Source organism: Oncorhynchus kisutch, linkage group LG5, assembly GCF_002021735.2.
Source record: "Oncorhynchus kisutch isolate 150728-3 linkage group LG5, Okis_V2, whole genome shotgun sequence".
In the NCBI taxonomy this organism is placed as follows: domain Eukaryota; kingdom Metazoa; phylum Chordata; class Actinopteri; order Salmoniformes; family Salmonidae; genus Oncorhynchus; species Oncorhynchus kisutch.
Window position 1 is genome coordinate 32,676,214 of NC_034178.2, and position 21,683 is coordinate 32,697,896.

Here is a 21,683-nt window from a genome sequence, read left to right on the forward strand (position 1 = left end):
ACTCTTCACTGTTGACCTTGAGACTGGTGTTTTGCGGGTACTATTTAATGAAGCTGCCAGTTGAGGACTTGTGAGGCACTTGTTTCTCAAACTAGACACTCTAATGTACTTGTCCTCTTGCTCAGTTGCGCACCGGGGCCTCCCACTCCTCTTTCTATTCTGGTTAGAGACAGTTTGCTCTGTTCTGTGAAGAGAGTAGTACACAGAGTTGTATGAGATCTTCAGTTTCTTGGCAATTTCTCTCATGGAATAGCCTTCATTTCTCAGAACAAGAATAGACTGACGAGTTTCAGAAGCAAGTTCTTTGTTTCTGGCCATTTTGAGCCTGTAATCGAACCCACAAATGCTGATGCTACAGATACTCAATTAATCTAAAGAAGGCCAGTTGTATTACTTCTTTAATCAGGACAACAGTTTTCAGCTGTGCTAACATAATTGCAAAAGGGTTTTCTAATGATCAATTAGCCTTTTAAAATTATCAACTTGGATTAGCTAACTTAACGTGCCATTGGAGTGATGGTTGCTGTTAATGGACCTCTGTACGTTTATGTAGATATTCCATAAAAAATCAGCCGGTTCCAGCTACAATAGTAATTTACAGTATTAACAATGTCTACACTGTATTTCTGATCAATTTGATGTTATTGTAATGGACATTTCTAAGTGACTCCAAACTTTTGAACAGTTTGTGTATATATATATTTTTTAATGCACTCTATGTCCTTATTTACCCCCAATGTGTCAACAGCTGTATTTTCCATTACATTTAGGCATCATGCAGTCATCAAAAGGCATACAGTATAATTAATAAAATAATGAATCAACCGTTGCCTAATGGCTGAAATCATATGCATGTGTTGTCTCGTGAGTGGATTTAATTTACATTGCTTTCAGAGTTCTTTTTATTTATTTTTACTTCAAGCCTTCTAAAAACTGTGAAAGAACATGAATAGTGAAACTTTTGTAATACTGTAATCATGTATTGATGTTCAATGCTTGTAATATTTGGCTCAAAATATCTTATTTTACTTATTTGTTTAATTACTTTCCCCTCAGATCAAAGATTCTCGTATTCAGGGGAGAACATTCCATTCACAAGCAATTGGATGAGAGTCTTATTTGCCCTTGGCAACGGAAGATGATGTTACTATGGAAACAACTTGTGCTGCTATCAATCATTGGTTGCCTTGCAGGTAAGATGTTTTACTACACATTTTATTCAGGAAGAGGTATTTACTATTACAATTCTACAAGCTCCAATATGATTTTTCATTCGAAGGATGATTTATGTTTACATTAACATTGTGCAAGTAACAATGTTACTAGGCCTAATTGCTCTCTTTGTTACAAATGAGAAACTGCTCAGCAAACCAAAATTGGTTCTGTGAAAGTTCCCAGAACATTTGTTAGGTCGTGGCAAAAGTTCTCATAACTGTCCAGTTGTGGTGATGATTGTAGAATGTTTGTATAAAATCAAATTAAATTGCATTTGTCACACGCCGAATACAACAGGTGTAGACCTTACGATGAAATGCTTGCTCACAAGCCCTTAACCAATAATGCAGTTCAAGAAATAGAGTTAAGAAAGTATTTGCTAAATAAACTAAAGTAAAAAATAGTAACACAAGAAAATAACAAGAAAAAGGCTATATACATGGGGTACTGGTATCGAGTCAATGTGCGGGGGTACAGGTTAGTCGGGGTAATATGTACATGTAGGTAGGTGTAAAGTGACTATGCATAGATAATAAACAGTGAGTAGCAGCAGGGGTCAATGTAAATAGTCCGGGTGTCCATTTGATTCATTGTTCAGCAGTCTTAGGTTTGGGGGTAGAAGCAGCTAAGGAGCCTTTTGGACCTATAAAACATTTGCCTGGTGTTGCAAGAACGTTACTAAAACACATTTAATCTGTTCTTTAAAGTTTCCCAGAATGTTTCATTGGGTTGTGGGTAAAGTCTGGTGAGAACAATGTAGGGACATCACAAAAGATGTTCCCAAAACACAAAAACTGTCCAGTTGCGAGGATGATTGTACAATGTTTTGTTAGTGTACAAAAACATTCAACTGATGTTACAAGAATGTTCCCAGAACACGGATTATCTGTTCTTTTAAATGTTCCCAGAATGTCTAATTAGGTTGTGGGAACAGTCTGGTGGGAAAATTATGAGAACATCACATAATATATGTTCCCAAAACACAAAAACTGTCCAGTTGCATGGATGATTATACAATGTTTATTTTAGCGTGCAAAACATTTTGTACCTTATATTACAAGAAAGTTCCCAGAACACATACAGTTTGTTCTTTAAAGGTTCCCAGAATGTTTCAATAGGTTGTGGGAACCTTCTGTTGGGAACATTGTGGGGACATCACAAAAATCTGTTCCCAAACAGGGGTGGCAGCCTAGCCTAGTGGTCAGAGTGTTGAACTAGCAACTGGAATGGTTGCAAGATGAAATCCCCGAGCTGACAAGGTAAAAATCTGTTGTTATGCCCCTGAACAAGGCAGTTAACCCACTGTTCCTAGGCCGTCATTGAAAATAAGAATTTGTTCTTAACTGACTTGCCTAGTTAAATAAAGGTTTAAAAAGAACGAAGACTGTCCACTTGCACAGGTGATTTTTTTATACAACTGGTGGGTCTAATCCTGAATACTCATTCGTTAAAACTGCATTCCAGGCGGTGTCTATTCCACAAGCTAAATCTCTGACGTAAAATGTCTATTTACTCGGTTCCATCTGACTGCACAATCCACTATCTCATCAAACCCAGCCAGGCACTTTACAAACTTGATCTCCACTATAAAAAGCATCTAGACATTAACTCACATTTCTTTTAGACTAACATTTAGTTGTGAACAGCAGAGATTTGTATAAACCTTGCTGTCTGTCTCTCCGACATTTGCAACATTGTTTCAATATTCAAATTCAATCTCCTGCTGTCCCATAGTAATGAACGTGTCAGGAGTCGGGACGAGACGTTTCTCAGCCAGTCGAAATCATGAATCAGCTGGCATCAGTTCTATGGATAAATACAAATAAATGTTAATTGAAAAAAGGTAAAATCAAACAAAGTGCAGATAGTTTGCAGTATTTCCAGCTTCTGTTAGAAAATATTGTTAGATGTGTTGTTGGCTAGCTCCTCTGAACAACAGTGTCCTGACGAGAGAGCACATTTTCTATGCCAGGTCGAAATCGTGCCTCATTAGCTCATTGCTATGGATGTGTCCAAATAAATGTCACTAGAAAAAAAGCTTAAACAAATGCAAATGCCACTGCTGTTGTTATTCTGGCTGCACTGTTTGACGTGACTGTAGGTTAGCCATAGTTGGCTAGCTAGCAAGTAAAGGATAAGAACGTTGCGGGCTAGTATTGCAATGGAAGATTTAGAACCAACGACTGGGTCGCGTCCATAGATGTAGAACAAAAAGACTGAACGACTAGGTCGTTCAGCCGAACAGAAAGAACGTGTGACCAGCCAGCTTGTGTTGCAACCCTAGATTTGTGTCGGGACTATATCTTGTGGAAGGATGAAATAGTATGAATAAATATGTTAGTAACCCATTGTATAAAAGTGATAATATTTTAGGGTGCAAAACATTCACCTGATATTACAAAAATGTTCCCAGAACACATTTCGTATGTTCTTTAACTGCTCACAGAATGTTTCATTAGGTTGTGGTAACATTGTGGGGCGATAACAACAGATTTGTTCCCAAAACACAAAAACTGTCTGGTTGTGCTGACATTCAGATAATGTTTGTATCAGGGTGCAGAAAACATTCCTTTAATGTTGACAGAACAGCCTTCCTGAGTTCTTTAAAGGTTCCCAGAACATGTAATTAGGTTGTGGGGAAAGTGTTGGTACATTACAAGAGAGAGGTTTCCAAAACACAAAATATGCTCAGTTGTGATGACACTCATACAATGTTTAAGTTAGGTTGTACAGGACAATTTTGTAAGAATTCAATAAGACAATTTTTATGATGTTCATAGCATGTTTGTTTTAGGTTTAGCTTAATATTCCAGGGCCTCCCGAGTGGCACAGCGGTCTAAGGCACTGCTACGCAGTGCGAGCTACATCACTCCAGATCCTGGAGATCCAGATCCCAGGCTGTGTCTGCAGCCAGCTACGACTGGGAGACCCTTGAGGCTGCGCACAATTGGCCCAGCGTCTTCCCGGGTTAAGGGAGGGTTTGGCCAGCCGGGTTGTCCATGTCCCTTCGCGCTCTAGTGTCTCCTGTGGCAGGCTGTGCGCAATGCACGCTGACACGGTCACCAGGTGTACGTTGTTTCCTCCTACACATTGGTGCGGTTGGCTTCCGGGTTAAGCGAGCATTATGTAAAGAAGCACTGCAGCTTGGCGGGGTCGTATTTCGGAGGACGCATTGCTTTCGACCTTCACCTCTTCCGAGTCCGTACGGGAGATGCAGCTATCGGACGAGACTGTAACTACCAATTGGATATCATGAAATTGGGGAGGGGGACATAATATTCCATTGATATTCACGCAATATACACAGAATATTACAAGTACACTTAGAAAATGTTACGTTTAAGTTTGACCTAATATTACCACAACATTCTCAGTGTGCAAATGAAAGCATAAAAAAGCAGATTGGAATACATCCCCATTATGTTTCTCTACAGATTTAATGGTAATTTGCATTTGAAGACTATATTGTAGAGACACATGGCATTTTAATTGAATTCATAGGACATTTGGACAGCATTTAATCATCCAAACACAACCATATTTTTTACACTTCATATGTTGACAATATATAGCCATGGCAGTATGGTCACACAGGAGTTTCATGTTTCCTTTTCTGCTTTCTTAGATATAACTAACCCAGTGGAATACTGGTAACTTGGTTATTCACCATCATACTCTTTATATGCTGCGTACCCCTAGGCCCATATATAGACTATGAGTACTGATCTAGGTTCACTTTTGCTTTTCAGATCATGAAAAATAAGACAGGAGGACCATATCAAGAACTTCAAAATAGGAATTATATTGGGTGCGTTTTTTTAAAGTTGAACAGTCTATTTTTACACAATGTTTAAAAAATTGTTTTTTTTACAGTTAGTCTAAATTCTACATGTCTTTCTAGATTTATAAATCTGGATGAAATAAAGACATCCTCTCTTTTAGTAGAGTATACCTGAGCCTTAATTTAACATTAATTTAATTTAACATTAATTTAATTTAACATTTTCTTTTGTCCCCACAACGATCTCACAAAACTGCTCCCACAAACTAATGAAGCATTCTGGGAACCTTTAAAGAACAGATTAAATGTGTTTTAGGAACGTTCTTGCAACATCAGACAAATCTTTTATATACAGGTATGTTATGAGAACATTTGCTGTGAGCTAACGAATGTTCCGGGAACTTTCACAGAACCATTTTTGGTTTGCTGGGAAAACATTACTGGTACATTGTGTTATTACATTACCTGGAAACCTAATGAGAACTTTGGGGTAATGTTCTGTGGTTGTTGTTACAGATGTTCTGCACAACAGTTTAAATAATGTTAGGAGAACATTCCAAGGATATTTAATTTAAAAAATATATATATTAATTCAAATATTTGGTTCTGAAAAACATTATCTTAATGTTGTCATCCTAGTGTTAGATACAACCCTAACTATAACTTAATGAGAATCTTAGCTAATGTTCTGGGAATGTTCCCAGTTTGCTGGGTGGTATACCTATTAGGCAACAGTACTGCAATACCTCTCAATAGAGCACTAGTTTGAAGTTGACAGTATTACACTGATGTGTGTGCGCTATGTTGTCTCTTTTGTCTCATATGGAAATGTAGGAAATCTAATGCTTACAGTGTTCCCTACATCATTTTGAAGTGCTTTGGATATTCTCTAGATTCTGCTTGACGTTATGAACTGAAATTAACCATACTGTGCACTGACTACACAATTCTACAGAATCTGTATTGCATTACATTGCATTAGCCTAGATCTAATCTTCTCTTTTGCTGTTGATAAGAAACTGATAGAGACACCCACACAGTATTTGCAAGCAACCGTATTATATTTCATAGTGACAAGGTTAAATGGATTAAAATGCAGTTTTTCATATACGGTAGGCTACTGTTGCCCTTCAGCCATCCCTTGAGCAGCCTACTGCATTTGCACCTCCAGGGACATCTGCGATTCCATTCCTATTCCTGTGTATGACATGTCAGAGATCATTATCAGAATCCTTGGGATGGAACTGCGCCTGCATTTTAGAACAAACCTCTTGCTACACTGGCTCGTTATGCCCTTGTGGTCACCTGGGATTGGGACAGAAATCCATTCTCTCTCTCTCTCTCTCTCTCTCTCTCTCTCTCTCTCGTTCTCTCGTTCTCTCGTTCTCTCGTTCTCTCTCTCTCGTTCTCTCTCGTTCTCTCTCTCGTTCTCTCTCTCTCTCTCGCTCTCTCTCTCTCATTCTCTCTCTCGTTCTCTCGTTCTCTCGTTCTCTCGTTCTCTCTCTCTCTCTCTCTCTCGTTCTCTCGTTCTCTCTCTCTCTCTCTCTCTCTCTCTCGTTCTCTCTCTCTCTCTCTCTCTCTCTCTCTCGTTCTCTCTCTCGTAAGACAACCACAGCAAAGCAGACTTTGAATGTACATATAATGCAGTATACAATAGGTGTATGCTTTAAGGGGCTCAACAAGTATTCAAAACAGTTTTGAACAGTCCATGGAGATGTATTTTATGTGTTAGTGCTATCTTACTGTTGAGGAATTTGTTTTCTCTATTTCTGACACACTGTAAAGTTGGAATGTTTTTACCTTTTATTTTCACTACAAACTTGATTTCAGAAAACATGTCAAATTATTGCCTGACAGATTGTGGTGAGATGTATGGACATCGATGTGCATACAGTATGTACAAAGACATAAAGCCATAGTTTGAATCTAAGTTTAAGGACTTTGAATCATAGTTTATGGAATCCACAGCCTACTGGATTGGAAGATGGCAGATCGCAGGTTAACACTTAATTAATGACCTTTCTTTATTAAAAGAAAATCTAAAACAGTGTTTGAACAATACCCTAATAAAATATCATGATTTAAGAGGATTGAAATTTGTTTCAAAGTTTGGCAACTTTGTATAATACTATTTGTATAATATTACTGTCTTCAGTCACTTTCAACGTGGCACCATCATAGGATACTACCTTTCCAACAAGTCAGTTCATGAAATTTCTGCCCTGCTAGAGCTTCCACGGTCGACTGTAAGTGCTGTTATTATGAAGTGGAAACATCTAGGAGCAACAACAGCTCAGCCGCGAAGTGGTAGACCACACAAGCTCACAGAACAGGCCCGCCGAGTGCTGTAGCGCGTAAAAATCATCTGTCGGTTGCAACACTCACTACCGAGTTCCAAACTCCCTCTGGAAGCAGCGTAAGCACAATAACTGTTTGTCGGGAGATTCATGAAATGGGTTTCCATGGCCGAGCAGCCGCACGAAAGCTTAAGATCACCATGTGCAATGCCAAGCGTCGGCTGGAGGGGTGTAAAGCTCGCCACAGTTGGAAAAGCTTTCTCTGGAGTGATGAAACACGCTTCACCATCTGGCAGTCGAACCAACAAATTTGGGTTTGGCGGATGCCAGGAGAACGCTACCTGCTCGAATGCAAAGTGCCACTGTAAAGTTTGGTGGAGGAGGAATAATGGTCTGGGGCTGTTTTGCATGGTTCGAGCTAGACCCATTAGTTTCAGTGAAGGGAAATCTTAAAGCTACAGCAATGACATTCTAGACGATTCTGTGCTTCCAACTTTGTGGCAACAGTTTGGGGAAGGCTCTTTCCTGTTTCAGCATGACAATGCCCCCGTGGACAAAGCGAGGTCCATACAGAAATGGTTTGTTGAGATTGTTGGGGAAGAACTTGACTGGCCTGCACAGAGCCCTGACCTCAACCCCGTTGAACACATTTGGGATGAATTGGAAAACCTACTGAGAACAGCATGTCACCACATTAATGATCCAAAATCTAGTGGAAAGCCTTTCCAGAAGAGTGGCCAGAAGAGTGGAGGCTGTTATAGCCGCAAAGGGGGGACCAACTCATGCCCATGATTTTGGAATAAGATGTTCGACAAGCAGGTGTTCACATATGTTGATCATGTAGTGTAGGTATTAGTGCATTGATATCAACATTAGCTGAATTTGATTTATTTTTACTATTTTCTACATTGTAGAATAATAGTGAAGACATCAAAACTATGAAACAACACATATGAAATCATGTAGTAACCAAATAACTGTTAAACAAATCAAAATCTATTTTATATTTGAGATTCTTCAAATAGCCCCCCTTTGCCTTGATGACAGCTTTGCACAGCTTTGTTCAGCATATGTGGGAACTCCTTCAAGACTGTTGGAAAAGCATTCCAGGTGAAGCTGGTTGAGAGAATGCCAAGAGTGTGCAAAGCTGTCATCAAGGCAAAGGGTGGCAATTTATAAAATATATTTTGATTTGATAAACACTTTTTTGGTTACTACATGATTCCATATCTGTTATTTCATAGTTTTGTTATCTTCACTATTATTCTACAATGTGGAAAATAGTACAAATAAAGAAGAACTTTAATGAATAGGTGTTCTAAAACTTTGGACCGGTAGTGCATATGAGAGTTACGCAGAAATGTTCCCTGCATGTTGTTTTGAATGTTTTGGATGATGTCTCCATGAACATTAAAAGAACGTTCCTGTACTGTTTTCTCAGAACCAATTTAATTTAATCCAGACATAATTGCTAAAATATGTTGAGGGAATATTTTTGGAACATCATTATGTCATAACGTCACACTGGAACTTTATTAGACCATTGTAGGAATATTCCCTGCTTGTTTTTATGAGTGTTTTGAATATAACATACATATCCATCAACATTAGCAGAACGTTCCTGTAATGTTTCCTCCTAGCCACTTCAATTGACCCGTCGCTAAGTCCCACCCATAAGTTTTGGCAACCAATCGCAGTGCTCCAATGGATAGCAATTGTCGTCGAGTCCGACACCTCTGACAAGCTAATGTTTAAATCGTCTGAAGGCAAATGAGGGCTATGGCAAAAACAGAGAATTTTCTTTAAAAAAATACATGTTTAAATGGATGAATAATTGAACAATGCACCAGGAGTAATTATTAATGTGATTCCTGAGATGCATTAATTTTTTTGATTCCGAAATTATACTTTTGTTCCATTGTTTGCCAGCTCAGCTGGTTAGCTATCTCTCAGTCTCTGACCACCAAATGTAGCTAGCTAGCCACTTATTATAGTTTGTTTTCTCAAAATGTATGTTAGCTAGCTAAGTTAGGAATGTTATTAATACAACTTCCATCTGCTGTCGACATCAGGATACGGTTTTTGTGCAATAGTTCCAAAAGTGGTTATAGCTTTGACTGCATGCTAACAATGAATTCAGAGACATTCAATGGCTAGCTACACTACAAACATAATTTGACCAGGTTCCCATGAAGCAATTGTAATGACAGTCCACCACAACATACCCAAGAGTTTCCTGATTTAGCAAAGGGTGATTGATCCGTGTTCAATTTCATTTTTTATTAGAAACCGTTTCATTGGTCTCAAAAGAAGAAAAAAAACACAGTTTGAGGTTATTGTGAGGGGATTTCGCCAATGGTTGAATGGGGAATTGGTCTTCCTGGAAAAATGTCGTCCAGGTTTGCAACAGCAACCAAGGGGGGCTGGGCATAGCAAATGGTCAATTGATTTTGTTGCGGCAGTATGTTCTAAGAACATTACTGGAACATTGTGTTATTACCTTAACCTTAAGAGAATGTTTTGTGGTAGTTTTTACAGATTTTGTGAACAATATTTTTGTGAATGTTAGCACAACATTCCAATGATATTTTCGTTTGGAAAATGTTTTTTTTTGGTGATCAAAAATGTTGTCTCAAACCCTAACTGGAACTTAATATGTTAATGTTAGCTAATGTCCTGTGAATGTTCCTGGTTTGCTGGATTCACACAGGTGCAATCATGTGACTTAACGTTTCAATGTCACCAAGATTTTTGCAGTGCTCAGATTTGTGCCAACATTGAATAGTTAGGCCAACATTTAAGTTTTTTGTGGATTAGCTATTATAATTATTTGGGTTAGTAGCACACTATTTCATCAAATAATGGTTTCCTTATGTCTATTCCAAATCAAATATTTGAATGGCCCTGTCTCAGTCGTACCGTGTATTACCATGTTGCAATCATAGACATGATTTTAAAAAATGCTAAATTGTCACCAGTTTTTGTCAGGATTCACAAGTTTTCACTGTCTACCTGTTTGTTCAGACTAATTTATTAATTCCGTGTTAGATGACTGAAATGTCACACATTGACAAATGTCAATTGTTAAAGGCCTGAGTAGTACAGCCTGTGTTGATTTTGTTCTCCAGCTCATGCACAAGATGTCCTGTTCCAAGGGCCAAGATGGAGGACAGAGCCCAGTGACCTCATTCTCCCCATCAACTTCCCTGACCAGGAAGCTACCATTAGATGTGAGGCAGAGGGGAACCCCACCCCACAGTACAGGTAAAGGATTCCACCAATCTACACTAGAATTCCACAATTCAGTGTGGAATTGCCATTAGCTACCATTTAACATGGATGTTTAACCAAATATTCAGTTGCTCTCTCTCAAGGCAATCCAACAGGATACTGAGAGCATTGATTGGTATTGATTTGGTGGAGAGCGATACACATTGGGCTTACCATAGTAGCAGTAGGGATACTGTAACATCCAAGAAACAAGATTCACCTTTTACTGCAGTTGGCTAAATCAAGGTTACATATAGTGTTTCTTGGTAGTCTTAAACAAATCTACTTTGAAACAAAAGTACACACCTCACAGGGTATGGGCCTAAAAAAAGAAGACACCTGTTCCATGTCAGATATGGAGTTAAAATGTATTCCATTTTGAGTTTGCATCCCAATATTACACTTTATATACATTACAGAATACTGAAATATAACAAACCGTTTGACATAGAAACACCAGATTTTCCGCATAAAAAAAAGTAGAATATGTTTATTAATGATTCAATTATGACATATTAATAACATTCCACCCATGAGGACACTGGGTCATTTGACTGCAGGAAAGGGGTACGCAGACATTTAATCAGACAGAGAAACTGATTCATATGGTTTGCTCATTCCAAAAAAACTAAAAGCTGTAAATTAATGCAGGCTTTCAGCTATGATTTAGATTGAGATGGGAAGTCAGACAACCATTAGCTTATAAATACTTCAGAGATATGAGTCTAGTTATCTTTATTACAGATTTTATTTAGGTTGCTCTAGGATTGAAGCTAATGTTTTATAATGTGCTGCACTGCTTAGGAAATCATTAGGAATGTAGGGAGATTTCAGTTACTAATTCTACTCTAGATTCTCTGATATCCCCCCGGTTATTCCCCGGTGGTAAGTCTGCCTGAAAATGGCAGCCCGCGTTGGTTTGGTGGTAGATTGTGTTTCGTAGCTTGGTCAGCATCATGTAAATGCACAGCAGGCAGTCGAGAGAGGTAATAACCTTGTGAGTGACATTCTGTTAAATGCTTACATTTCCTCTAATGCATCTGTGCTGAAAACATGGGTCTTAGAGCAGCAGCAGGGGGTATCATTATACTTGTTGTGCAAGCTGAGCGATCCAAGGATGAGCTGAACCATTACAACTTGCACTAACTCTGAAAAAGAAGACGAGTGGACGTGTTCTCACCGTCAAACTGAACAATTAGGATTGTTCTTCTTTTCTTTCTTTTTTACTTAAGTGCACAGGGAAAGCATAAATCGTGGGTTATGATTATGTGTGATAAAATGTGGTCTAGTCATCTGTGCCACAAATTGGAATAACCCTCGAATGCTGTAAGTAGAAGCCTCTTTAGATTTTTAAGTGCTGCACAAAAGTTTCCTACATTAGTAAAGTAACAGTGATATGTTTTCTCTTGATTAATATTGGATGTATTGGAACGGATAACACATTAGTCATCATAAGCAATTCCAAATATTATGATTGTTTTCATGCAGGCTAATAACACTCCAGTTAAGTGTGTCTAATGAGCTATTTCACACGATTAATGTTATTTGTAAAGTCCAATCCAAGACTAATTAAAGACAATCCAAGCTTTCGTTGTGAAATGGATAGAACCAAGTCGATCAAATTGAAAAGTTGGACTTCAAGCACCCATTTTACGTAAGATAAGTGTATTAAAACCAAATGAATACAGAGCACATATCTGAGTAGAATTGAAGTGAATCACTTTATTGAAACAAACTCCCATGGCAGGGGATTGACGTTTATGGGAATACTTTTAAAGACACTGCATCGTTTAGTCCTTGGACTCACTGCAAGTAAAGGGATCATTTGTGGATTTATTTGGGTTGCACCAGAGTGTATGTTTGACACTGACTGTTCTTGACTTGTGTCCCCTCCGGCAAGGAGAGGACTTTTGTCTTGATGATTAAAAGTGAAACAGAAATGTTTAGCAATACATTTCCCAAGCGCAAAAAAAACTCAGGACCTCAAATGCCCCCAATGAGCTGCCCGCGCTGTCCCTCAGAGCCGCAAAGGGACAAGCTTTGATCTCCCACAGGGAGGCATCAACTAACATCAGTCAGTTTCTAGTGAAATTATACTGGAATCACAAGATTTGTGAGTTTTTTTCAAGAGCTTCACATTTTCCAATTCATGTCAAAGTAACCATCTCATATCACTGAAACAATGCTCTTTAGTACTGTCTTTTTTCTTTTCTTTCATAACCAGTCCCACACAACTCCACACTTGACATCACTCCACACCACTAAAGATATTAGTACTTGATATGTTAGAGTAGGGGTAGTTTTTCTCAATATGGTTGTCACATTTGATTTTCTTCCTTGACAGTGACCCATAATGAACACTACATTGGGCAGTGTGTTCTGAACTTACTGTAATGTACTGTAGAACCAAGGGCATAGTGGCCAATGGACATCAATCATTTATTTGTGATGTTCCCTGCCCTCTAATGTGAAATCTGGGAGATGTTGTCACGTCTCTTAATTTATGTAATAGCGCTCCGAGGACACGTTAGGCAATTTGAGTTTCTCATTTAGTCTGGAAGCTATCACAGCATGGAGCCTGAGGAGAGAACTTTGCATCTCCTGCCCTGACAAAGTCTCAGACTACTGAAATATTAATTATTCCATTTCAAATACAACCATGTTCAATGATGATATTCAGTAATATCTGATGAGCTGTTAGTCTTATTCTCTGCCAACCTTCCGGGTTGAGACCAAGGGCCCTCTTTCTCCTGGTCAAGCAATGTGTTTTTTAAGGGCCAATATTAGCTGTGTGTGTGTGTGTTTGTCCTCAGGGGAAAACAGGTGAGGTGCGTAGCTGAAGACAGCGCTGAGTGCGGCACCATTCCCTGCCTGTATTTGATGAAGAGGCCTCATGCAACATTGATGTGAACCTCAAGGTCGGCCAGAGTTCATCCAGACCATGCCATGAGCCCATGGCCTGGAGGCTGTAACAGGCTAGGACAGCCAGAGCAAATAAGGGAGCCATTAGTCTTTGTTGTTGTTTAGGAACCCTACTGTCTGGTGTGTTAAATTCCCTCCATTCACTCTATAAGGCTCCACTAATGCCATGGCCCCAGAGAAATTGTGCTTTTTCGAAGTGCGATTTTTCCATTTTTGTGAAGCACTTCAGTTGGAGTCCTCATCTGTGGATGAGTTAAGACCTGAGGGGGCAATGAAAAGGAGATGAGACCACTACTGTTTAGAATGCAGAAAGATTTCCATGGTGTTGGAGTGCTCATTCAGTTCCTCATTAGTCCTGTGCTGGCAACAGGTTTGAGGGCACAGACTCCTATACAGGTCAGAGCATGCAGTTTGTAACAATCATATACTCTCACAATACAATATAATTGGCGCCAGCTGTCTTATTTCATGTTTTTTGACACCATATTTGAGGTTTTGCTCTCAACCTCACAGCTGGTAAGAAGCATTTTACTGTTAGAGAGAAGGATACACATCACTGCATATGACGATGATGGTGATGATGATGGTGATGACTCAAATACAATATGACTAGGCTCCCATGGATAATTATAGTTTGCATAGTTGATAGTAAAGGATCGTTATGTCCGCATGGGCCTTAATTGGTGGCGTGATCATTTATTATGAGGACAATGTGGAATATCAGTTATATTGGTTCAGGTTTAATAACTCCGCATCTGCTTATGGGTGAATTTACACCAGCAGCAGCTCTGTGGTTTGCCCTCATTGTTTACTCCTACTCGCATGGAATGGGTGCTATGTATGTGACTGGTATTTGATGCTCTATCACCTAGCCTTCATCCCCAGCGGGGATTCATACCAGGCCTTTTCTGGTGGCTACTTAGTGTTGGCAGGTGAGGGGTGTCTCTGACAGCTTGTCCCAGTGTTCAAATGGAGCCGTGGCTTGCTGTTCGAGGTGTTGCGGCTGCTTCTGCTGCTTCTGCTAGATGGGATGGCTGGCTGTGTCGTGCGTAGACACGCTCACACCCAGCAGAGGCAGAGCCCAGCCATCTGCTCCAGGGGTGTCTGATCTGCTCAGCCTGCCTACCGTCCTCTCCCATTAAGTTCAGATATGCTGGGGTGGCTGCAAATACAACCAGCAACCCAACCCCCTCTCTCCCGCTCTCCTTTATTATTTTACACGTCAGATCCTTCGGCTAGGCTGTATACGCAGTGTCACCTCTGCTAAAAAAAAAATCCGGAGGGAAACACTGGTTTACATACGATAACACGATGGATAATATCAGCCATTTGGAACATGCATAAACAAGATGCTCTTGTAAAGGCAATTGAGATTGAATATGGCATCGAATTGCCTCGTTTGAAAGGTTTGTATTTGTGAGCCCAGGAAACATAGGTTTCATCACATCACTTCAAACATTTAAACAATTATTTTGGTATCTGGAATGGTGACAAAATAAGTTTGATTAAGTGAAAGCCGCACTGAGATAGATGAATAATGCAGGCGACAACATGAAAGACAGCTATATCTTTTGTAGTCTGTCAGACGGGAGTCTGGGGAAAGTCATGGCTGGTTTTAAGGCTGTGTGGAGCACCACTTTCCCTGCTCGTTAGTTTGCTGAAAATAAAAAAATATTGATCCCCCCCTCATCATTGAATTGTCATTTCACGGTCCCAAATTGCATTGCTCAAGCTAGCTGGCTCCAAGTCTTATCCTAATCATGCCTAATTTCTTGCATTCTTAAGTGGAAAATAATCTATACTTATCATGCCTCTCAGCTTTGTTAACTTTGGAAAAACAAAAAATCATTTCCCCATTTTGTAAATTGTTTATGGCAACAAATCATTAGAGTAGTAAATAGTCCAAAACATTTGTATGTTGTGCATTCTTTGACCTCATGCTATCTGGGAATTTAACTTAGCTGCTGATGGATGTTTTTAAAGAAGTTAGAAATAGGAATTATAATGCTCAACCCATAACTTCACATGCAACGTATTTTAGATCAGTAATATAAGATAGATGTGTTTTTTTTTTTTACATAATACAATTATGTACAATATTAACAAATAGACTACACAGTGTTTCAAAGGCAACTAGCTAACCCAATACACAATGAAAAGTTTCACACTCAAAATACCAACAATTGCAGCGTGATTATATCCCATATCTTCATTTGATTCAATTGTCTTTATCAAATCGATCCATGTGATACATGTTTGTGAGTGTGCATCTCCAGAGGCCCGGCTGCTGATTGTGTTTACGTCTTTCCAGATGGTCGCTTAACGGAACACTCATTGATCTGGGGAGTGACTACCGGCGTCACATGTCTGGGGGCAACCTGATCGTTAACCGTCTGGACAGGGACCAAGACACGGGGATATACCAGTGCACTGCCTTCAACACATGGGGGACCATCCTCAGCCGCAGAGCCACTCTGAAATTTGCATGTAAGTGACCGGGCTATCCCTAGCACGTTATAGGGGAGGGGTGTGTGTATGTGTGTGTTTGTGTGCATGCATGCATGTGTAACCCTCTCACCAGGCTCCAATTTGACTCTCACGATATTACCTTACATAGAATGTCTCAACAGCATGGGATGCTAGGTGAGAAGGACATCTCCAATAAGAGTCCCTATTGTAAAGTATCTAGGGTGATGACAATTTGGGTAATAACTTCAGATGAAATTATTATAGGTTTCTGTTATTGTATCAGGATAGGCCATCCCATGCATTCAATTACATTGAAACAGTAAATGACTCCACCAAGGCAACATACATAAGGTTCAAAATGTGTATTATTACATTTTCAAAGCACCACATCAAAATAAAATTAAAATAATGAACCCCAATGAGTCGTGCACAACCCATGTCCAAATTATTTCAAGCATGTTTAAACCCGTTGGTGCGCGTTGGAGCTCAAAAAACATGACGACACACATAAAGGCCCGAAGCAACCCACAGTGGTTACTCACTACTCGTAGATATTCCCTCAGTGAAGTATGGCAGTTCCTTTCAGGTTTCCTCACAAAATCCACAGCAAGCACAGCTATCAATGCAGACAGTACTCTTTAGCAGTAACCGATATCCCATGGGAACATGAACTCGTTAAGCCTTCCCAAGCAACTCTCTCTCGGTTTCACACGATGCTAGGCTAACCTCAAGGCTGTCAAATACCTCCACGATACCTCCGTAGCTCCAGTCTTTACTAAGTCTTTCTTAACAAAATTAGAACAACTCTCTTATAAAATCAAACTCGGTAGGTATGGGTTTTGTTCTATTTTTACCGTATTCTGTTATAATTCGTCTTCACCAACGGTCATAATGTAATGTTCATCCTTTTCTCAACGTCTCTCTCCCTCTCTTTTTTCCCAGGCCTCCCGCTAACCAGGTCCATTCTCCCATTGGCCACAGCTTATCAAGTGACCTTATTGGTCAAAACTTAAACTTAAAAGTAAACCAACCTATTCACTTATACATGAAATAAATATTTATTCAAAAGAAATGCATTAACAACATTACAATTCGGGAGCAATTCAATCACCTTTTAAATATAATACCAATTAATTATAACAAATAAACTCAATACTTGGTTTTAACAAGATTAAACTCAATACTTGGTTTTAACAAGAGTATTACACTTGCAATTGTGCACGCATGTTTGTGTGTGTGTGTGTGTGTGCGCTTGTGTTGTGTGTCTGTGGCCTCTGTGTCTTTAGCATTCCGATTTCTTGCTCGGTATGCTTCAAATAGATTTTTTTAAAGGGAAATGGTAATCGAATGAAATGTCAGATGCAACAACCACAGTGGGTGAGGCAGCTTCTGACTGCCTCTGAACTCCATTGATTCTCATTAGTCTCTGTGTTTCCAGCTTTGACAGCGTCTTTGCAACCTCGGTACTGACTGATACTTTGCCAATCTATGCAAGCCTCTGTGATCTGGACTTGAAAGGAAACCTACTCCAATAAAGCTTAAACTTTGCAAACCAGACACAATCATGTTTTACTGTGGAATTGTTTGCCGTTGCAGATAGATCAGACTTGGTTGAACAGCCAGTCTGGTATTCTAGAGAGGGAGATCTGAATATCACAGGAGGTTGGTGGCACCTTAATTGGGGAGGACGGGCTTGTAGTAATGGCTGGAGCGGAATAGGTAGAATGGTATCAAATACATCAAATACACGGTTTGATGCCATTCCATAATCTCCGTTCCAGCCATTATTTTGAGCCGTCCTCCCCCCAACAGCCTCCACTGGTGAATATGAAGCTTTGGTGTGGGTCTCTACCACATAGAGAGCAGACCAATAGACAGTGTAGAGAGACACCTCTCACTGATCATTGATCACGTCCCAGGGATAGAGAGCATTTCCTTCCTCTTAAGAGATGGACTGCCATTACCCTTATGGGCTGGATAATGAATCTCACTTGTGGGGCCTGGGTGAGGAGGGAACTGCTTGACATTTATTGTCTATTTGAATGCTCAGGGGAGGTCTTGGAGATAGATGGGGATTGCTGCATACACGGCTAGATTTTCTTCGTAATAAAGACTCTTCCATAGACAGGGATGGCTTACCGCACCCATTTCCTGTCTACACAATTCAACTGTCAATTCAATTATATATATTTTTGCGATGTGTTACGGCCATCAACTTCATCCAAATTTACATTGAATTTCTGAACAACTGTAACGCAACTGTTATACAAATGTACAAACACTGGTATAATACACACCAGGGAGAGAGAATGAAATGCATTTAAAATGACATTCCCTCTGTACTTGTGACTTGAGTTGCTATTCCTTTGTGGTAAAAATAGAATGAAGAGCTTGCATGGTGTTAGATAGGATACCTTTATATGTTTTTCCTGGCTTCCCTCCTGACACATTCTTATTGCCTCTCAGAGTTGGAGTCTGTGTAGAGGAGACATATTACACAGAAAGCCGTCGTTCTGATATAGACAAGGCAGAGCCAGCTTATAGAGTGCAGCAGTCCCTACTGACAGCAGTCCCTACTGTCTCTCCTTACACGGAGCATTTCTGTGTGAGGGAGAGAGGAGTAGAGAACTGATTCCTACCTCTTAGGAGGTAAGGAATATTATCATAATGATCAGCTGCTGTTTTGGTTATGCTTTCCAACCAGCCTGCACCACCTTTCCCTCGTCTAGATAGCCTAGCCTAACTCCTCCAGCGCTTTAGATTCGGCACCATGTCTGCGAGTTGAAGTTCTCTATGGCTCTATTAGAAGATGGCGTCTCACTGTGTGGCCTGGACAGAATCCTGCTATGCCTTGGCTGTGTTGGATTTCACCACAGTCATCAGAGACTGGCTCATTAATCTTCCATTCACTCTCCCACCCCCCTCTGTAATCCTCCTCTTTTCCCAATTCCTTTTATCGGTCCCATTGACTTTATTTTGTTTGTGTTCGGGGCCCGACTGTAGGGCTGCCCAACCCGAGGGTGCAGAGTCAGTAGGGACAGGGGTACAGTAGTTCACCCATCACTCACTAAACTAGAGTAACATTTCATCAGCCCAGGTACAAGCTCAGTCAGGCAGCTTTTCCTCTTTCATTTGCAGGGATGAATTGCTCCCAGAGTATCGACAGGGAAGCTAGTGCTTTTAAGGGCGAGATTACACTGCATTTAATAATGATGTTGGTTATTGCTCTTGGCACTGATTCCTGTTATTCGTCATGTGCTCCGTGTTTGTGCAGTCCCTCCAACTTCCTCCCCTCTTTTTATCCCTTTGCAATTTAATCTCCTGCTGCTATCACAACGACTGTGTGTTGTGAGGTATCCATCACATACCATAAGTCCATCAGTAATATTTAATGTTACAGTTGCCTTTCTAAGTATTGGATAGCATTGGGGGTGTTCTAAAGCAATCCATTACTGTACCTGTAAATGGTTTTCCTACAGTACATGGATTTTAGCGCTTTAAAGAAACCAAGATAACTGATACAAACTGGGAAACACATTAGCTGATACGGATTGAGTTATCAGCTGTATTTAGACATAGAGTAATATTAAGGTTTGTGCTTTATATTTATCCGTTCTGTCTTCTGTAATAACACTAAAGCTTACCCTTGATTTTTGTGTTGATAAGACCTAGATAACTTCAAGACCCAAACGACACGGAGTGCTGTCAGTGTCCGAGAGGGCCAAGGAGTTGTTTTGTTATGTGGACCACCCATGCATTCTGGAGGTAGGTTTTTATTCCATATTAGAGATATTGATGAATACCTGAAGATGCCTCTCCTCTGTATCCAATTAAAATCTTTGATGCGGTATATGAGTGAATATACAGGCGCTATTTGGTGCGCTCACATTCCTAACCTAATCAGTTTTTTCATAAAACATTATTTGTTAGAGCTCTTGCTAGCAGCCTCAGATGAACTTAATTCACACAGATGTTTGCAGACTAAAGATATGCTTAGCTGGCCTTCTTTTTCATTCTGAACTTTCTTACAATTAGTGCCAAATCTGGTGGCAATTGAAAAAATATTCCTCAAATTGGAGTCTTAACCTGATCATTAGGCAATACGGTCTGAGTAAAGTGCTTTTAATAAAACCTGTATTAGATAATCAATAGTAACTTATCCTAACTTAAATGGAATGCAGAATTCAAAGGGATTTTGTAAACTAATTTACTCTACACCCTATAGAGGGAAAACAAACAGAATCACTTTCTGGAATATCTTATTTATCTTCCATACTGTTTTCAACTTGTACAGAGGAAGTGACTCGGCACATGCGAGAAGGCTATTTGAAGTGATCGCGACACTACTCAATTCCAGTTAGCTTAGTATTGAATAACGGACTTTGCCTACATACAGGCTGACCCTGTTGCAGGACCACTCACTTTTAACATGACATTGTAGAGTGGCTGGTTCTTCTCTAATGTATTGGCCTAAAGTGTGCCTACAGTAGGTGTGTGTATACAGTCTTGTACAGCTGGAGGAGGCGATAATGGCCTGGGGTAGCCAGTGTGAAACACAATGCGACAGCCTCTCACTCAGAAATGAGCTTCTGCCAGGCATGTTGTTGTCACCATAACAGTATTTTTTTGTTTGTTTGAACAAGTGAATAAGACCAAGTAGGTGTGGCACTGTGCTCATTGCACTGTGAAGCATGAATATGCCACACACAAACATGGAACTCGTTGGACCCATCACTATCCACTGACTGTAAGACATCTCTGCAGGTTTTTACTCTGCCTCAGCGGCTTCAACTGCTGGAATAGAGGCTCTCTCAAATGACACATTATATCTCACGTTACATCGACATGGCCACAAAATAAATATTGTTGCTAGCTAAAGTGACTGCATTAGGGCTCTGAGCCATCATAAATATGTGTTTATTCTCCAGGGCTCAATTATGTTTATTTTTGTGTCATAGCTATTGCATGTTTGTAGCGTTGTGCTTGTTACATAAATAGCCATTGTGTTCAATAAGAAAAGAGGTTGTTGCACTATATTTTCATTTTCCTCTTGATTTGTATTTTCTTGACGAATGCTATCACTGTTCATTACGGCCACATAGCTCAGAGTCAGGGATCCCCGGTCTTGCTTTGCTTCGTCAGAATGAATTGGTTTCGGCTTCAGTGAACCGACTGCAAAGATGTGATCCCAGGAGCCAAGGTTTGCGAGGCGTTCTCTTCCCAGGGGGACAGGAGATGAGCGACAGTACGCTGCATACACACCTTTGTAGTTCCGTACGCGCTCTCGCCTCCACGCCACGGTAGATAGGCTTTCGCTACGGTACCTCGCTCCTATGAATCTGTGCACTGGCTCTTTTCAAGATGACCCAGTATTGCTGTGTGGCAGCGCTCTGTGTTCTTTAGCTAGGCCTGTTGGCTGAGGAGAAGTGTGGCATGCATGAGTCAAGCCTGGAAAAAAAAGCCCTGTCCCCAGTTACTCAGGGTAGAGGACAGGGCATGTGTCATGAGAGTGCCAGTGAGGCGCTGTAATCCGTTTTGTTTCGCTCCCTTTCCTTTGGACACTCTTTTTTTTTGTGCACCAATACATGTTCTAATATATTTGCCCTGGTATCTTCTTGGAAGGAAACTGTAATAAGGAAAAGGAAATTGTGTGGAATGCCAACATGATCTGCTTTACAGTGTGCTTTTCTTTTTGTTTTCTAATACAGTATTTCATCAATGGGCAATAC

General features: G+C 40.1%; 1 protein-coding gene across 1 annotated transcript in view; it reads left to right on the top strand.

Moving 5' to 3' along the window:
• Positions 1-21,683, top strand: part of cntn3b (contactin 3b) — a 66,136-nt gene that overhangs the window by 14,544 nt on the left and 29,909 nt on the right. The window contains exons 2-5 of the mRNA XM_020482140.2: positions 1,057-1,193; positions 10,422-10,557; positions 15,797-15,972; positions 19,621-19,719. Of these exons, the coding sequence (XP_020337729.1) occupies positions 1,139-1,193; positions 10,422-10,557; positions 15,797-15,972; positions 19,621-19,719 (466 nt within the window). The 5' untranslated portion in view covers positions 1,057-1,138. The remainder of the gene's footprint in view (positions 1-1,056; positions 1,194-10,421; positions 10,558-15,796; positions 15,973-19,620; positions 19,720-21,683) is intronic.